The sequence below is a fragment of the Ursus arctos genome, unplaced genomic scaffold (genome assembly GCF_023065955.2).
Source record: "Ursus arctos isolate Adak ecotype North America unplaced genomic scaffold, UrsArc2.0 scaffold_36, whole genome shotgun sequence".
In the NCBI taxonomy this organism is placed as follows: Eukaryota; Metazoa; Chordata; class Mammalia; order Carnivora; family Ursidae; genus Ursus; species Ursus arctos.
In genome coordinates this window covers 6932773-6949162 of record NW_026623050.1, presented here as the reverse complement: position 1 = coordinate 6949162, position 16390 = coordinate 6932773, and the positions used below count along the sequence as shown (strand labels likewise).

Here is a 16390-nt window from a genome sequence, read left to right as displayed (position 1 = left end):
GGTTAGAGACCCGTGTGGCACCTCGGCCTCAGTCCCCTATGCTCTGCCCTGCAGCACAGTCTTTGCTGCCCCAGCCTGGAGGCCTGGTCGCCAGGCTGCCTCCTGACGGCTCTCGGGCTACATGGCTACGCTCTGGCTTGTCCTCGAGCTGACTGCTCCTCGGTGTTCCTTTCTCCTGCCAGGCTGCATATGACAAGGTCAGGAAAGCCAAGAAGCAGGCAGCAGAGAGGACCCAGAAACTTGATGAGAGAAGGAAGAAAGTGAAGCTTGGTAGGTGACACTGTGGTGCTGAGTGGCCTGTGGTTTCCCTGGGCCATTTTCATGCAGCCCCTCACCTTTCTTCCTGGAGCTGTAATTCTAGCACCTCAGAGCTTTTCGGCTCCAGCTCTGGGCAGAGCCCTGCGGTCAGGGGTGGGTCCTGAGGACACTCTTAGGAACAGTGACTAGATTCACTACCAGCTAGTGACAGATGCTTTACAGCCTCCTTTAATTATCACAACTATCCAAGGAGGTGGGTATTACTAAACCCATTTTTTATAGATAAAGAAGCTAAGGCACCAAAAGGATAAGAACTTGCTGGAGCTGGGACTTAAACCCACGCGGTGTGCGTAAGTCTGTGTCCTTGTTCACCGTGCCGTCCTGGATCTTTGGGTGCAGCCCAGCCTCGCTTCTGCACAGAGCTTTCACTCTGTGGAGTGCGCCCAGAAGAATCCACATAGGTCCAGGCATTCTTTTTCTTTTTTTTCAAACAGCTTTATTATGGTGTATTTTGAATATCATAACATCTACCCATTTCAAGTGTATAATTCAATGATTTTGAGTAAATATCCCAAATGGTGCAACTGTGACCGTAAATCAGTTTGAGAACATTTTCATCACGGCAATGATTGCTCCAGGCAGTCTTTACCCGATTTTTCTCCCTTTCTTGCCCATGTGACATCCATATATTTAATATGTATATACACCATCCTGGTCCATCCATCTTGCTATCAAAAACAAACAAAAAATCCTGGTAATTCTAGGTAAGTAAAGTGCCCAGAGAAGAAAGCCGTGAGTGCCAGGCCTGAGAGGAGGGTTTGTCACAGCAGCTGGCCTGGCCTAGGGCCACGAGCAGGTTTCTCTTGGAAGGTGGGAAGGGCTCCAGGACATGGTGTGATGTCCTCACACGGACTCCGCCATCGCTATAGGTGCCACCAGAGTCAGGTCCAAAGTGAGGCTTGGTAAATGTGAGCTGAGAGGGAGGTAAGGGAGACAGCGGGGACTAGATCTCTGTGGTGGGAGAAGCCTCAGCGCCGAGGTTGAGGTGTGGTGCCAGACCACAGGAGCAGGCCAGCAGCTCCACCCTCGGCATCCCTGCCCCATGGCCCTGGGCTGCTGACATAGGCACCCACCCACACCCTGTTCACTGATCAGAGAACCAGCTTGGTCAGCGTGAGCTGAGTTAACTCTTCCAGACCCCGGCCAGTCAGCCAGAGCCCATACTTCATCTGTGCTATGCCTTTTCTCAACGAAGGCTAACTGGGGAGCACATGGGCGTGGAGGGAGGGGGTAGAGCCACTCTGTGGTTTCATCCTGCATGAGACTTTGGTCAGGCTGCAGCCGTGTAGAAACTGCCTAGACCAGACATCGGCTCACTCAACTCTTGTGCCCAGACCTGGAGGCCCGAGAGCGGCAGGCCCAGGCCCACGGCAGTGAGGAGGAGGAGGAGAGCCGGAGCACCAGGACACTGGAGCAGGAGGTGAGCGTCCGGGCGTGCTAGCCTAAATCCATCTGCAGGAAAAGGAGGAGGGTGGGCCTTGGTGGCTTTCGTGGCTGCGGACGGCATGGCCTGTCCCTCTTCTTCTGTGGGATCTGGGGAATCTGTCCAGCCCGCAGGGTGCTGAGCCCCAGCTTGCCGGTGGAGCCTCCCAGGGACCTTCACAAGGTGAGCCAACCTGGAATTGGATCTGCACAAAATTGTCACTCCCCCCAACCCCGCTCTGCAGATCGAACGCCTTCGAGAAGAGGGTTCCCGGCAGCTGGAGGAACAGCAGAGGCTGATCCAGGAGCAGATACGCCAGGAACGGGAGCAGAGGCTGAGAGGTAACCGTCCCTCACATCCACCCACCTCCTCTTTGAGGCAGCTGCAAATGCCCAGAACACCCACCTGGCTGCTTGGTGGAGTTGCTCTGGAGGCTTCCACCTCCTTGGAACCCTGGGGGCACCTGACTCAGACATATACCACCTGTCCCTTCTTCCCACCAGTTCTCTGGGGCCTATTTGTTTTTCACTCTGCCTGAGATCTCCGGGCCCTGTTTGTCTGAGTCCTAAGCAGAGCTGGCTCTATTTTGGAGCAGATCCGTAGGGGAAAGGCTCTGGGATACTTCGTTTCCGTGGAACTATGGTGTTCGCACCTCTCTCTCAAGCCTTTGTTGGCAGAGTGCTAATGGCGGCCTTCAGCAGGCAGCCGGGCAGACCGGCCCTGAGGTGGCAGCTCCTCGGGGTGGGGGTGGGATTGCCTCTGCCTTCCCCACCAAGCTCATCAGCAGGGCAGGCCAGATACCGCCCTTGGTAAGGAGTGACCTTTTATAGGTCCTTCGAGCTCTGGGTTGTGTCTCCTTTAGAGAACCTCCTGGCTCCCTCCTTTTCTACCTTGCTAATTTTCCCAAATTTTTTAGGAAAGGCAGAAAATCCTGAAGGCAGAGGAACCCCCAAGCTAAAGGTGAGCGAAAGCTAAACCCCCTGTGGGACCCATGAACCACTGCACACTACCTCTTGTCAGCAAGAACAGATGCCTCTAGGGGCTTAAGGGGTTCTGGCGGGGACGCTGGGTCTCTGGGAGCCAGCACCACCACCCACATCCTTCCGTCCTTCCACTACCTGGGGATCAGGCCGGCTTCTCGGAGCTCACCCCAAAAGGCCCTCTTAGCCCCGGAGGTTGCCGGGCAGCACTCCCCAGAAGCCCTGGAAGGGGGGAGCATCTCATGGAGCCAGAAGTGCGGCTTCGGGTGAGCAGGCCGCCCTGCCTGTCCATTTTTGAGAGGAACACATTTTTGTGGGGGCGCTCCCTAGATGACAAGTGCCGGGAAGACCACGAGGGTGTCATCCAGACTGTAAAGCTCAGGTGCGGTGCTGGGACTGTTTAGGCCAAGGTCAGAGTTTAATGATGGCGCTCACTGCTGTCCTTTCAGCTAAAATGGAAGTGCAAGAAGGAAGATGAGTCAAAAGGCGGCTACTCCAGAGATATTCTCCTACAGCTTTTCCAGAAGGTCTGCCCTGCCACTTGCCCTTTCCCATCATCTCCATCTGCATCTCAGCCGAAACCCTGAATCTCCGAGCCTAAACTTCCCTTAACATCTCTACCAGCCTTTTTTTCTGTCTCACAAACCACAGGACAGCCTAGAGGCTTTCCCCAGCCACGATCCTCTAGCCCGGTGTTGCCTTCCCTGCCCAGCTCTAGCCCTTGCCATCTGGAGTGTGTGGGGAGAGACAACGTGGGCAGGTGGCACAGAAGCCCCGTCCCCTTCCCCACCTTCAGTGGCAGTCTGTGTCCTCAGCCAATTGTCCGGCTCTCCTTTGCCATCCTCCCACATCCTAGCAAAAATCTCCTTTCTTTCCCATCTCTGATCCCTCCCTGGGAACTTAGCAACAAAGCCTTATCCGCCAGCCAAAATTGCCCTGGCAGGCCTCAGGCCAACCCAGACTTGTCTTGCCCCGAAGGCTGAGCCATGCTTACTGGGACCCCTTATCCTCACAGTATGGAGAGGTGCTCAACCTGGTGCTCTCCAGTAAGAAGGCTGGCACTGCCGTGGTGGAGTTTGCAACCGTCAAGGCTGCGGTGAGTGCTGTGGGAGGCTTTGGGGGGCCATGGTGGCCCCACTATTCCAGAGTAGGGAGCCAGTACTGTGGGCCCTCTGAGCTTAAGTATCCACACTCCCAGAGGCCACCCGCCCCCATTCCTGGGAGCAGAGGCACAGCGAGTGAAGATAAGGGTGGGAGAATGCTCTGGGGATGAAGGAGAGCATAGACTGTTTCTTGCTGCCTGGCTCCACACCCTCTCCCCTCTCCCCTCCTGTGGAAGCTGATATGCCTCCAGGCATGCTTTGCCCCCCCCCCCCCCCCGGCTCCCCAGTTAGAAGGCTCATACCCCCCACTCACCCATGGAGGAGGGTCAAAGCTTCAGCCCATCATTGTGTGAAGGTTGTTTGGTTTTGCCTGGAGGATGAGAGTGCTGGTTCTGGTTCTTTCTGGGTGTAGAGAGAGCCACTTTACGGCCGATTGGAGCCATGGGACCAGGACTGGGTACTGTGTTTGGCAGGAGCTGGCTGTCCAAAATGAAGTGGGCCTGGTCGATAACCCTCTGAAGATTTCCTGGTTGGAGGGACGGCCCCAGGCTGTGGGGGGCCCCAACCACCCAGGACTGTCACAGGTAAGGAACCACACCTCCCTCAGCTGGGTCTGCTTAGGGTTTGAGGGACCTTTTCCTGTCCGGGCTCTGCTCTGGGCCCTTTCGTCCGAAATCCAGGTCGTCAGGAGCAGAGTGAGATTGGCAGGTTTGCAAACCTCAACAGGCCCGGGGTTCTGTTCTGACTCTTTCTGTTTCTGAGGGCCAGGACCCCACGCCACACAGAATTCTTAGACCTTACTTTCCCTCCACGCCCCGTCTCTGGCTGGGGCTCCCACCATCGCCCAGATGGGCTTTCCGGGCCCCCGGGCTGTTCGGTTGTGGTGTGAAGCACCGGTGCCGCGGGGATGGAAGGGGCGGCCAGTGTGAGCGCCGCTTGCTCCCCAGCTCTGGTTCCCTGGCCGCGTCTGTGGCTGCCCTGGGCAGGGGCCCCCTGGCAAGAGACAGAATCTCCTCAGAAACAACACTGGCTCCCCTGTGGGCACGGGGCGCCGCCGGGGCGCACACGGCGTGTGCGGTGAAGCACGGATTTCAGTGCCGTGAGCCGGCTCTCAGTCCTCACCGCCGTGGGAGCGGTTTCGCGCAGAGGCCACACTCATGCACACACCTGGCCCTGCTCACCCCGCCCTCGTCGGTGGGACAGAGAGCTTCGGACTGGAGCTGGCCCTTCTCTGAAATGGCCTGCAGATCTGTGTGGGAGCATCAGGCTGCTGTGTTCACAGCCCGCGCCATGGGGCAGAGGGTCCCCGGGGGCCGCAGGGCTTCGCTCTCCTTGCCTCAGCCCCGCCGCCCCTGCTGTCCTATGTGCCGCTCAGCTGGCTGTGAGGACGGGCAGCTCCCTAGGAGTGTGTCCCACGTCTGGACGGAGGAGAAGGATGAACTGGTCGGAGCCATTCTTTAGAGACCTCATTCCCCACTGTTAAGTCCCAGCATTTCACGGCCCCAGATGACATGCCATAGGCCATGTTACAAAGAACTTTATTCATTTTCCAGAGGGGAGCCTTTCAACTCTGCAAGTGCGCACAGAGGAGGGAAGAGGAAGGCTGTAGGCTTGGGTATGGAGGCGGCGTGCGTTGTGCGTCGAAGCCTCCTCTCTGCCTCTGCCAGGCTTGGAGAGGCCTGGGGTGTCACACCATGTGGCCCAGCCAGTCTGGGTTCTGGTTTCAAATCTTCTGGCCAGGCCACAAGATGGGGGCAGTAGCACAGCCTTTGGCCTTGACCAGTGGGCGTGGCTCTGGGTGGCAGGCCTCCATCGTCAGGGGGTTCAGGCAAGGCAGAGCTCCCCAGTCCTGGTGGAGGATTCTGGAAACCCCCTGAGCTTCTTCACGGTAACAGCCACAAGTTTCATGTCCATCCCCTGAGCCAGTTCTCCTATGCTCTTGGGGCAGAAAGGGAAATCTGCCACTGTTCCTTCTACATTTCCTAAGGGTTCCCATCACTAATAATTCTGGGAACTCCCCCAAGCAACCCTTTGCAGGCTGTGCCTGTGCCTTTGGCTGGCATTCCCAATGGCCTCCTTCCTCGGGCACCAGGGAGTGCTCTGGGCAGCTGCTTTGGCAGCTTGTCTCTCTTGTCCCTTTTTGGTGAACGATTTGTTTGGTCTCCCCCCCCTCCCCAGTTGTACTCTGCACCTCTGCCTGCCTCGCTCTTCCTACTCTGCCAGCCCCTCCCCTCCGCTGCAGGTCCTGTTTGTCCCCCTCCCCCCACCATGGCACTCATGGCTCCAGGCCATGGTCTGGACCCGTGCTAGCCCCGTGCTGCCCACTAGGGCTTTCTCCAGTGATGTTCATGTTCAACCCGCACTGTCCAATGTGGTAGCCATTCGTCACATGTGGCTGTTGAACATTGGAAATGTGGCCAGTGCAACCAAGGAACTAAATTTTTATTTTGCGTAATTTCAGTTTGAACAGCCACATGTAGCTCGTCGTCAGACCACTTTTGCCCAGTCCTGTCCTGTGATGTCTATCAGTAGTGGCTTCAGAGGGGGCTGGTGCAGGGCACCCGTCCGACCCGTGTGGGCTGCCTGTCCTCCACTCCCCGACGCAGCCCTGTGCTGCCCTCCCCCTCTGCTGGCCTCTGCCCCATCCCTGTGGTTACAGGCGTGGCCTCCCTTTCCCAGCCTAGCCAGCTGCCTTCAGGGCTCCTGCCAGCAAGTGCCCCCTCACCGCATTTCCAGCTTGCCTCTGTCCTTCTGTCCCTCCGCTCCAGAGTGACATGGAAGACCGTTCAGGACCTGGAGGGCAGGCAGGATCCTGGATTCCTATCCCTACCTTTTTCTTAATCTGCAACTGTACCCTCCTTCCAGGCTTCCGGCTCTTCTGGTTACCCCACCTCTGCCCACCCGCACCCCATTCAGAAGCTAGGTTCACTCGGAAATTGCTCCCTCAGCATCTGTAGAACTTCCTCAAGAAGTGAAATTCCCAGGTCCACTTTGAAGGAGAAGAAGGGATCACTGAGGTCTGGAGCAGGTGTCCCCTGGAAGGGGGGAGTGTCCAGAAGGTCGTCCTCAGAGTAGTGGTGGAGGGCGCCTGCCAGGGAGAGCGCCGAGGGCAGGGTGGCCGAGTAGGCAGCGGTGTAGGCAGGTGGGGGCTCCAGGATGTTGGGGCAGCTGGAGCTCTCTCGGTAGAGGCGGGGAGGCTTGGGTGGGGCCAGCAGGGTGGCCCGGGGCTGCTCATCCCCCCACAGAGGCAGGCGCCGGCCATCCGGCCGCCCTCGCAACTCCCGGATGACCTCTCGGTTGCTGTACTCCTCGTGATCCCCGCCAGCCGTGCTTGCCTGGCTGAGCACACTGCCCTGTCGCCGGAGTCGCCTCGGCCGCCCCAGGCTCAGCCGCTTGAAGAAGGAGGCGTTGCGGAAGGAGCCTTTCCGCCAGGTCTCCATGGCACCCAGGGGAGCCAGCAGACAAGCCTGGTACCTCAGCAGCCCAGTTCAAGAGTAGCTAGGGACATTAGGTCCCTGCTGAAGCAGTGACTGGCAAGAGCCAGGGGACAGCCCTGGCTAGAAGCACAGACTTTGGGCCAGCATCTTGGATGGTGGCAAGAAGTCCTGGGAAGAGGGCGCTTTTGTCCAGGAGAGCAGAGGGGTGGGAGTTCCTGGCGACAGGAGTTTCCCAGAGGGACAGGAGTGGCCTGGTTACTTGATCAGGCAGTGGGGAAAAACCCCAAGAGGAAGAAGCAGCACTTACTGGAGTCGGAGTGCGGGCAGCCCCACCGGGGTGCTGGAGGTGGGCGTCGCGGTGCTCGAGTGGCCCGGACTGCTTCCCTGTCGCGGTGGCTGCGGGTGGGCCTGAGCTCACTCTCCCTCCCTGGCCCCTGCAGCTGACCTCTCTGCGGCAGCTCCCGGACGCTGATTAGTGGCTTGGCTGTTTGTGCCAGTGTGTGGCAGTGGGGATGTGTTGTTTTCAGGTGACTCAGGCAGGTGGGAAGCCGGGTTTCATGCTTAGGTAATTGCAGCATCCGCGGGCCGGGATTGGGCCAGCTGTGGCCAACACCCCAGGGCACTGGGGAGCTTCGGTTTCCCCCGAGGACTCTCTGGGGGCAGCCCTGCTTTGTGTGTCACCACGTTGCTTCCTTTCTCCCCACAGCCTCTCTGCCCAGAGCCCTAGCCCATGGGCCTGGATCCCCTAACCCCTCCTGCCCCCCAAGTGTCCGGGAGGGAGGAGCCCGGGGAGGGTGGGAATTAATTGAAAGGCAGGCATGTGGAACAGTTGTTGGGGAAGGAAGAGAGACCTGTCACTAGTGTGGGTGACTCAGTCCTGGGGCCTGGTGACAGGCCCTCATTAGCCAAGCCTGCAGGTATGAGGGGGAAGAGGCAGAGGGTGTGTTAACGGGAGGAGCCCCATGCCTATAAAGGGCTGGCTCCTCCCATGGCTTGGGCTCAGGGCCGGCCAGGGTGACTGCGAAGTCTGCTCTGCAGAGCGGCATTACCTTGGGGAGGGAGAACTGCTCTCCCCTTGGCCTGACACCCAGTCTGGCCGTTGCTCATCTTCCTGGATTTACTCCCATAGCCTCAGGGCAGGAGAGAGCAGTTGAGGGCCAGGGTCTTGCTCCCTCCTATCCTGCTTTGCTCCAGTCCTTCCCCTTGGGCCACCTGGGCCTTCTTTGGGGTCCTTGCTCTGTGGAAAGGGTTGGGCCACAGGGGGCTGCCCTGAACTGTCAGCGGTGCCTGGGGCCAACCTTAGGTAGGTGGGCCTGGCGGGGAGGGCGACTGTCCTCGGAGCTGCCGCAGCCTGGGACAGACAAGGAGGCTGGAACTGTCAGAGAAGCAGGGGGATCTGGGCTGAGTCACGCTTCCTGGTTCTGTACAGCCCTTACTTCAAACTAGTTGGCCAGGGTCTGGCATCTTAACCCCAGTAACTCCCTTCCTATTACCCAGGTCACTGACCACTGAACTTTCCCCCTGGCTTATTCTGTGACGTGTACTTGCTGGGTCTGCCACAGAACAGGGCCCAGCAGTTGTCTCTGCTCTGTGGCCCCACTGGCCTGGCTCACTTCTGTGCCAATTCAGGTGGGCTTCACACTTCACACAGCTTCAGCTATACTGATGGAAGAAGTGATTTCATTCCCACTGCAGACCTTCTCAGGGTGTGGAGTTGGTGGGTCAGAGCTCCACTGTAGAGCTGCCTTTCCCCCTCACAACACTGGCGTGTGGGTTTGGTTGTTTATTATTCTTTCGATTATTAACATAATCCCCTGCACTGTGCTGGCAAGATCATAAAAGGAGGCACGGGCCCTGCCCTCCAGCAGCCCTGGTGTGTATTTTTAGGAGGCGAGTGGCCTCATGCTTGTTTCTCTCCTTCTAGTGTGGGGGCTGACTGAGGCTGTGTCTAGGGCAGGGCTCCCTTCTCTCTTGTCCTGGCAGGAGCCAGACCGCAGCTGGGAGGGGGCAGTGTTCTGGCCTCCGCCTCCCAGAGCAGAGTGGATATCTGCACCTCTGACAGCCCCTTCGCTGGAAACCTGGGAGAAGCAGGAGCCATGGGTGGCAGGAAGGAGTGTCAAATAAAGGGCGGGGAGGAAATGAAGGGAGACAGGGCCTGGCTGGCGCATGGAGTGATTCAGCCCGAGGAGATGGAGCAGGGCTGACTGGTGACGGAAGGGGGCCGATAGCTGCTTGCGGTGGATGGGAGGAGAGCCCGCCGAGAAGTCCCTGGCATCCTCGCTCCTTGACTCAAGACTGTAGTGCTGCTAGGCCCAGTCCTCCAAGTCTGGAAGGTGGGGCTGCACCCTGCTGCCCTGACCGTCGTCCCCCGGTCCCCCTCTGTCCCCCAGGGCTCAGTGCTGTCTGAGAGGGACTACGAGAGCCTCGTGATGATGCGCATGCGCCAGGCGGCTGAGCGGCAGCAGCTGATCGCCCAGATGCAGCAGGAGGATGCGGTGGGGCAGCCCACGTAGCCGCCTCCAGCCCACCCACCCCCTGCCCTCTTCTTGAACGTCACCAATAAACCTTTTTTTTTTTTTTTTTTTTTTAACAAGAGTCTACCTCTATTGTATCTGTAGGTGTAGGGGTGCAAGCGTGACCCTGGTTCCTGGGCTCTGCCTGAGAGGGTTCCACCCAGGCGTGGCTCTCCCTCCCTGGGAGTGAGCGGACCCCCAGGGAGGGGCTCCACACAGTGAGAGTCAGTGGGCCAGCAGAGCAGAGCAGCAGCCACTCATCACAGGCCTTTATTGGCTTGGACTAGCTACGCAGGACCCTCCCACCCAGTCCTGGGGCCATGCTACTCAGGGTCTCCCAGCTCCTGGCCAGGGACAGCCTGGCTCTGTCAGGCCCCTCAGCCTGCCCACAGAACATGGCCTCCTCCAGGGCTCTCAGCCAGGCCAAGAAGCTGGAGGGACAGCTGTGAGCAGCAGGGCAAGGGCCCTGCCCTCTCCCCTGTGGCTGAGGCAAGTTTCAGAATAGGCCATGTACTGCCCAGTTGTGCCGGGCTAAGGAAAATGACAATTTGGGAGGAGAGGGGCCAGGCAGTGAGTGAACGGGAGCTCAGGATCAGGGCCCATGGCAACCGCTCAGAAAAGGGATACTCTTGTGCTCCTCATTGTGAGGGGGTCACTCCTTGTGCAGGCACCACACCAGCGTCTGGCCCACCCCTGTCATGCTCAGCACACGGAAGCCCCTGCGTTCCAGTTTGTCCAGGACGATGCGAGGAGGGTCGCTGACAAAGTACTCATAACTGTGAAGAGAAGGGGGAGAGGGGACTGTGAGGGGGCACACAGCGCCAACTCCCCGCACACAGCTAGTATCTGCCGGTGACGAGGCCTGGTCAGAAATCCTGGCAGTGACTGATGTTCGCTGGGTGCCTTCTAGGTGCCAGGCTAAGCGCACACTCCCTGCCCCCTCCCCTGCTAAGCACTTGGCTTGCATATCTTGTTTCTTCCTCCCAACAGCCTAAGGAAGGTACCATGATTATTCCCATTTTATAAATAAGAAATCCTGAAGGGGTTGGGTAGCTTTCCAAATGTCATACGGATCACAGAACCCACGTTAGTCCAATGACAGCCCCATGTGCGCTGGGTCACTGCACTATTCAGGAAGAATGGCCTATTCTCTCCAGGGTTCTTCCCCAGGGCTCTGCCCCCTCTTGCTGCCCTGGCTGTCCCATAGTCCTGGAGCAGCAGGTTGGCTCTGGGTGCTGCTTGCTAGCACAGAGAACGCTTGCTGTCCCCTCTTTCAGGGTCAATGGACTGAAGGGTTGTCAGTCAGATAAAGGGCTCAAGCCCCAAGCTGGGCATCTTGAGACAAATGCCTCATGGTAAAGGAACGGGGTTGGCTTCAGCCTTCCAACCCTGACCCAAGGGGCTGGGGCCAGCTTGCCTCCTCTTTCCCCTCTTTGAACTGGGGCTCATTCTTGCAGCACTTCTCACGAGTTTCAAGCCTATGGAGCTGGTGTGAAGAATGCCAGGGGAAGTGGCCAAGTCCCCAGGCAGCAGCCGAGCTGGAAGTAGGACCCAGGCTGCCTGCTGCCTGTTTGTAGAGTTTAGCTTTCTTACTCAGCCAGCTCGAGAGAAACCTTTCTCTCTGTGCCTTTTTGTCTCGATGGGGTCCAGCTCCGAGATGAGAGGGCAGGGCAAAGAACAGTCCACTTACGGAGTTCTCTACCCAGCTGGACTCTGTCCTGAAGTTCCCTTGTGAAGGGAGGGCCAGTGAGGAAGCTTTCAGAGCAAGCCTGGGGGCTGCGGTAAAGCCGCAGACAGGACGGACCCTACAGAGGACAGATCCCCATGATGCAGGCAGGGCCTCTGAGGCTGGGCAGTGGCATCGTCCCTGGGCTTGGTTGTGTAAAGGAAACAGGGACCGGTCTCGGGGCGCAGGGAGAAGATCCTTAGGAATGCCACCACTTACAAGTTGTTTCCCAAGGCGCTTCTCTTTGAGGCCCCCAGATACTGCATCAGCTCTGGATCTGAGTGCGCGTCGCCCACCATGGTAGGGCCCACCTCCTGCAAGATAAGCCACAGCGGCTGCTTGGCTGGCTGCCAGGGAGAGGTGGAAGGTCTCTCTGTCCTTCCTCCCCTGCCTGCTGGCCCTGAGCCATTTTCAGTTCAAGGCTGGACAGGGTGCTGAGGAATGCTGGGGGCTGAGCACGAGCTGGGAAAGGCTGGAGCCTCAGTGATCAGGCCGGGCAGTGAGGCGTCCCTAGCCCCTCCAGGCCGAGCTGGTCATTGCCTGCCTACTGGCACCTTCCTGCCCGGCATCACTACCGTGTTTGTGTGTATCCGAATCCCCTGGAACACGGAAATGGAAACAGGTCCACACAAAAACTTGTATAGGAGTGTTCCTAGCAGCATTATTCACAAGACCCCAAAAGGGGAAAGAGCCGAAGTGTTTGTTGACTGACGAACGGATAAACTGGGATGTAGCTACACAGTGGGATCTTATTTGGCAAAACAGAGGAATGAGGAAGTACCCACGCGTCCTGCAATATGGATGAACCTTGAAAACGTAGACGTGACAGAAGCCAGACACGAAAGTAGATTAGTGGTGATCTAGGACTGGGGGGCTCAGGGGCAGTGAGGAGTGACTGCTAAGATACGGGCACGGGTACAGGGTGTCTTTTCAAGGGGATGGAAATGTTCTAAAATTGATTATGGTGATGGCTGCACAACTCTTGAGTATGGTCTTAAAAATACTGTACAATTCAGTACAAATTGGTGCATTCTTTGACATGTATGCTATGTAGCAATAAACCTGTTACATTTATTTAAAAAAAAAATCCCCTGAAGAGTATGGAATTCCCAAGCCCCAGGCTTAGAGAGTATTTTGGGAGGTCTGGGAAGGGGCCCAGAAGTGCACATTTTAACTGCCCAAGTAACTGGTTCTCAAACCACTGCCCTAGGGCACCGCCAAGACCTCGCCTATCCCATGGAGACCTCCCCGCCCCCTGCTATCTCCATCTTAAGGGAGCTGTGCACCCGCTGATGGATCACCCAAGCACCTAAGGAGTGGGAGAGGACGAGGTGCCCAGTCGTACCATTCTGAAGTTAAAAGGGGGCAACCCCAGCACCGTCTTGGACGAGGAAATTGCACCCAGAGAAAGGGGCGTCACTTCTGACTTCAGAATGGTCTCCCCACCTCTCACCACAAGGCCTGTCTCCCCTTCTTTCTCTCCTAAAGCCCTTCTGGAAGTGCCCGAGGGTGCTATTAGTGGCTGTGGATGGGCCAGGCACTTGGCATAGGTGTTTGAGCGTCTTAGCACGTCTTTTTCTTTTCCAAACCTCTTTCCCCCAAAGTATTTCCACTCCCACCCACCCATCCCCAACCCCTGCGGAGCTGCTCTGTGTAGGGCAGTGGGTGCTGCAGACATGAGGCCAGGGCTTCCTGGCTTCCTTGGGCGGGCAGGTAGGACAGGAGTCGCAAGGGCCCCGAGTTCACTCGGCCGACCGGGACGCATGCACCCCACCTGCTTCGCGGCCCTGCAAGCACCGCCGGCCAGAACTCCCGGAATCCCGCGATCCGCGCTGCGTCGGCTCCCCAACCTCCAACCCGCCGCCCCAGGGGGCGTGTCCCGGGCGGCTTCCGGGTCCAGTCACTGGCGGGCGCTGCCCCAAAGGGAGGCGCCGAGGTGCGGTGGCAGCGCCCTCTGCCCGGCCCCGGCCCCAACCAACTCCATCCCTCCTCGCCGGGCGGCGGGTACTCACCATGCGGATCTGAGTGCTGATGAGCACGTAGGGCATGGTGCGCGCGTCCCGGCCAGGCTCCCACCCAGGACTTTGGGTTCGGCGCCGACGCCAGCCCCTCGAGCTCCGGGACTGCGACCCGCCGCCCAGACTCCAGTTACTCCAGCTCTGGCCTCGGGCGGCGCCAATCCCAGTGCGCCCGGCCCGTGACCGCCGCGGCAGGCCAATCAGGAGCGGGCGCCCGTGACGCGCCCCCGCACTTGACGAGTCAGGCCCGCCTCCTGCCCTCGAGGCAGTGCTCTGGGGCACAGCGCTGGGGTGTTGGCGCGCACCCGCCGCCTGGAGTAGAGGGTGGCCCAGAGGGCGCGGCGGGCTGCGGCGGGCCGTGCGGCAAAGAGTGCGTGTTTACCGTGCTTGCTCTTTCTGCAACACCTCAGGCACTAGGTTGCAAAGTCCTGGTCCCCGCCCCCGTCCCTGTGAAACAGGAAGGGGCAATCGGCGACCCTCCCAAAAGGTCCCTTCCAAGCTCCAGCCCATCCCACCCAGGGACGCCTCTAAAACTCTTAGCCGATCCCCACTTCCCGTCCCCAGGACACGTTCTCCGGGGACTCCTTCAGCGCACGGGAGATAGGGGTGCGACGCTTGTGGCTCTAGCTGCATTACTACCTCGTGTGCACGGTGCATTTCCGCCTCCCTGACTGTAATTCCTAGTGCAGCGGCCGAACCTTGCATTTCTGTGGCCCCAAAGGTAAATCTGTAAAGGAACTGAGCGTTTGGCAGTGTGCCCGTCCCGGAGGGATTTAAACCAATGGAATCTGACCCCCACTTGGGAGAGCTTCCCGCGAAGGTGGAGAAATGCAGCGCACGCGCGGGAAATCACAAGGCAGCACCTGAGTCGAAAAGAAACTACATTCCCGGCACCAGCCCCCGGTGAGAGGGCAGCAAGCGCACCTCGGTGTGTCCACGCCCTCATCTAGAAGTTTCAAAATCTGAAAACTCAAAAGATTCTTTACCTGCTTTGTGATTGGTTCTCTAAAAAACAAAGCAAAACAGTAACAGCCTGTAACCTTCCCTGGCCCTTGAACCTTCTTCTTGTCACTGAAGGGCACTTACAGGCGGTGCTTTGTGCCTCCAGCTGCATGACAAACGTGGAGAGCGCTGTAAGGGAAACACATTTGTAATCCCAAAGGACTCTTACCGGTCTGTTTGACTATTCTGGACTCTCTGCCCCTATTCTCCACCTCCAAGTCTAACAATTTAGCTAGAGAGGTAAGATACTCATGCCTAACGAAGGATTCGTTAAACTGACAAAAGATTAATGCCCAGGACATATAAAGAATTCCTACAAATCAACAATGAAAAGATAAGTCAATAGAAAAAACATGGGCAAATGACTTGACTAGGCACTTTCAAGAGAAGGAATGGAAATGGCCAATAAACTGACGACATGGTGTTCAATATCATTAGAAATCCCACAAATGCAAATCAAAGTATATTTAATTTTTTAAAGATATATTTATTTTATAGAGAGACAGAGAGAGCGAGTGCCAGTGGGGAGGGCAGAGGGAGAGGGGGAGAGAGAATCTCAAGCAGACTCTGGGCTGAGCTCTGAGCCCACACAGGGCTTGACCCTACCACCCTGAGATCATGACCTGAGCCGAAACCAAGAATCTGAGGCTTAACCAACTGAGTCAGGCACCCCTCAAACTACATTTTAAACCACAGTGAGATAGTACTTTAATGATTTGCTAAATAAATAAATCTGTAAACATTGAGTATTGGTGAGAAGATCCAACGACTGGAACACTACTGTTGAGATTGCAAAGCGTTATGATTGATACAATCACCTTGGAAAAACAACTTGGCAGTTGTGCATGGGTATGACCGAGCTAAATCTCTCCTAGATAAACCTCAAGAAAACTCACTCATCAGGATACATGTATAAGAATATTCATAACAGCACTGTTTGTACTTGGCAAAAATACATGGAAACAGTCCTTATGTCCATCAAAAGTGGAGTAAGTTTTTGGTTGATACAATGGAAACTGCATAGCAATGAAGAATGCTAAGTGCAAAAGTAAAGAGATGCTTAACTGACTGAGCCACGCAGGTGCCCCTGGACATTTCATTTAAATAGAGTCCTATACACCTGCACGCCAGTGTTTACAGCAGCAGTGTCCACAATAGCCCAGCTATGGAAAGAGCCCAGATGTCCATCGACAGGTGAATGGATAAAGAAGATGTGGTGTATATACAATGGAATATTACTCAGCGATCAGAAAATGAAATCTTGCCGTTTGCAATGACATGGATGGAACTAGAGGGTATTATGCTAAGCGAAATAAGTCAATCAGAGAAAGACAAATATCATGTGATCTCACTGATACGTGGAATTTGAGAAACAAGGCAGAGGATCATAAGGGAAAAGAGGAAAAAATGAAACAAGACGAAAGCAAAGAGGAAGACAAACCAAAAGAGACTCTTAATCTTAGGAAACAAACTGAGGGTTGCTGGAGAGGAGGAGGGTGGGCGGATGGGGTAACTGGGTGATGGCCATCGGGGAGGGTACGTGTTGTAGTTAGCGCTGTGTGTTGTGTAAGACCGATGAACCACAGACCTGAATCCCTGAAACAAATAATACATTATATGTTACTAAAAAACATAACAGTTAAATAACAATTCAATAAAAAATATGTGGTTAAATTATAAAGAAGAGTAAGGGAATGACAAAGGTAATATTCAGGGCAGTGTTTACCTCTGAGAGAAGTGAAAGGGACCGCAGGGACAGCTGTGCAGGAGTCTTACAAGGCAAAAGTGATGTTTTCTTTCTCACACTAGGACCTGGATGTTAACGGTTATATATGTCCTCAATCTTTATTGTATTAGAAGTATTACAGAT

General features: G+C 56.5%; 2 protein-coding genes across 3 annotated transcripts in view; one reads left to right on the top strand and one right to left on the bottom strand.

Moving 5' to 3' along the window:
- The window catches only part of DNAJC17 (DnaJ heat shock protein family (Hsp40) member C17), a 36669-nt gene extending 26808 nt beyond the window's left edge, over positions 1 to 9861 (top strand). The window contains exons 4-11 of one of the 2 annotated variants that reach the window (XR_008957108.1): positions 183 to 270; positions 1653 to 1738; positions 1986 to 2082; positions 2658 to 2701; positions 3171 to 3248; positions 3737 to 3817; positions 4237 to 4408; positions 9652 to 9749. Coding sequence is in view for 1 of the 2 variants with exons in the window: in XM_026479997.4 (XP_026335782.3) it covers positions 183 to 270; positions 1653 to 1738; positions 1986 to 2082; positions 2658 to 2701; positions 3171 to 3248; positions 3737 to 3817; positions 4298 to 4408; positions 9652 to 9774 (708 nt within the window). In the remaining variant the exon portion in view is untranslated. Of the gene's footprint in view, positions 1 to 182; positions 271 to 1652; positions 1739 to 1985; positions 2083 to 2657; positions 2702 to 3170; positions 3249 to 3736; positions 3818 to 4236; positions 4409 to 9651 lie in introns of both variants that reach the window. The other variant, XM_026479997.4, reaches the window with a different exon arrangement.
- On the bottom strand, positions 5348 to 13687 carry GCHFR (GTP cyclohydrolase I feedback regulator). The gene is made up of 3 exons (XM_026480002.4): positions 13513 to 13687; positions 11720 to 11814; positions 5348 to 10550 (listed from the first exon to the last, which is right to left on the bottom strand). Exons 1-3 carry the CDS (start codon positions 13546 to 13548, stop codon positions 10427 to 10429), a joined length of 255 nt encoding a protein of 84 aa, XP_026335787.2. The 5' UTR covers positions 13549 to 13687; the 3' UTR covers positions 5348 to 10426.
- Between the last annotated feature and the right edge of the window lie 2703 nt (positions 13688 to 16390).

Excerpts from the sequence above, each read along its gene's own strand:
- GCHFR (XM_026480002.4), bottom strand. The coding sequence starts at position 13,548 with ATGCCCTACGTGCTCATCAGCACTCAGATCCGCATG. Across the intron at positions 11,815-13,512 it reads TCAGCACTCAGATCCGCATG|GAGGTGGGCCCTACCATGGT; the intron begins GTGAGTACCCGC and ends CTTATCTTGCAG. Across the intron at positions 10,551-11,719 it reads AGCGCCTTGGGAAACAACTT|TTATGAGTACTTTGTCAGCG; the intron begins GTAAGTGGTGGC and ends TTCTCTTCACAG.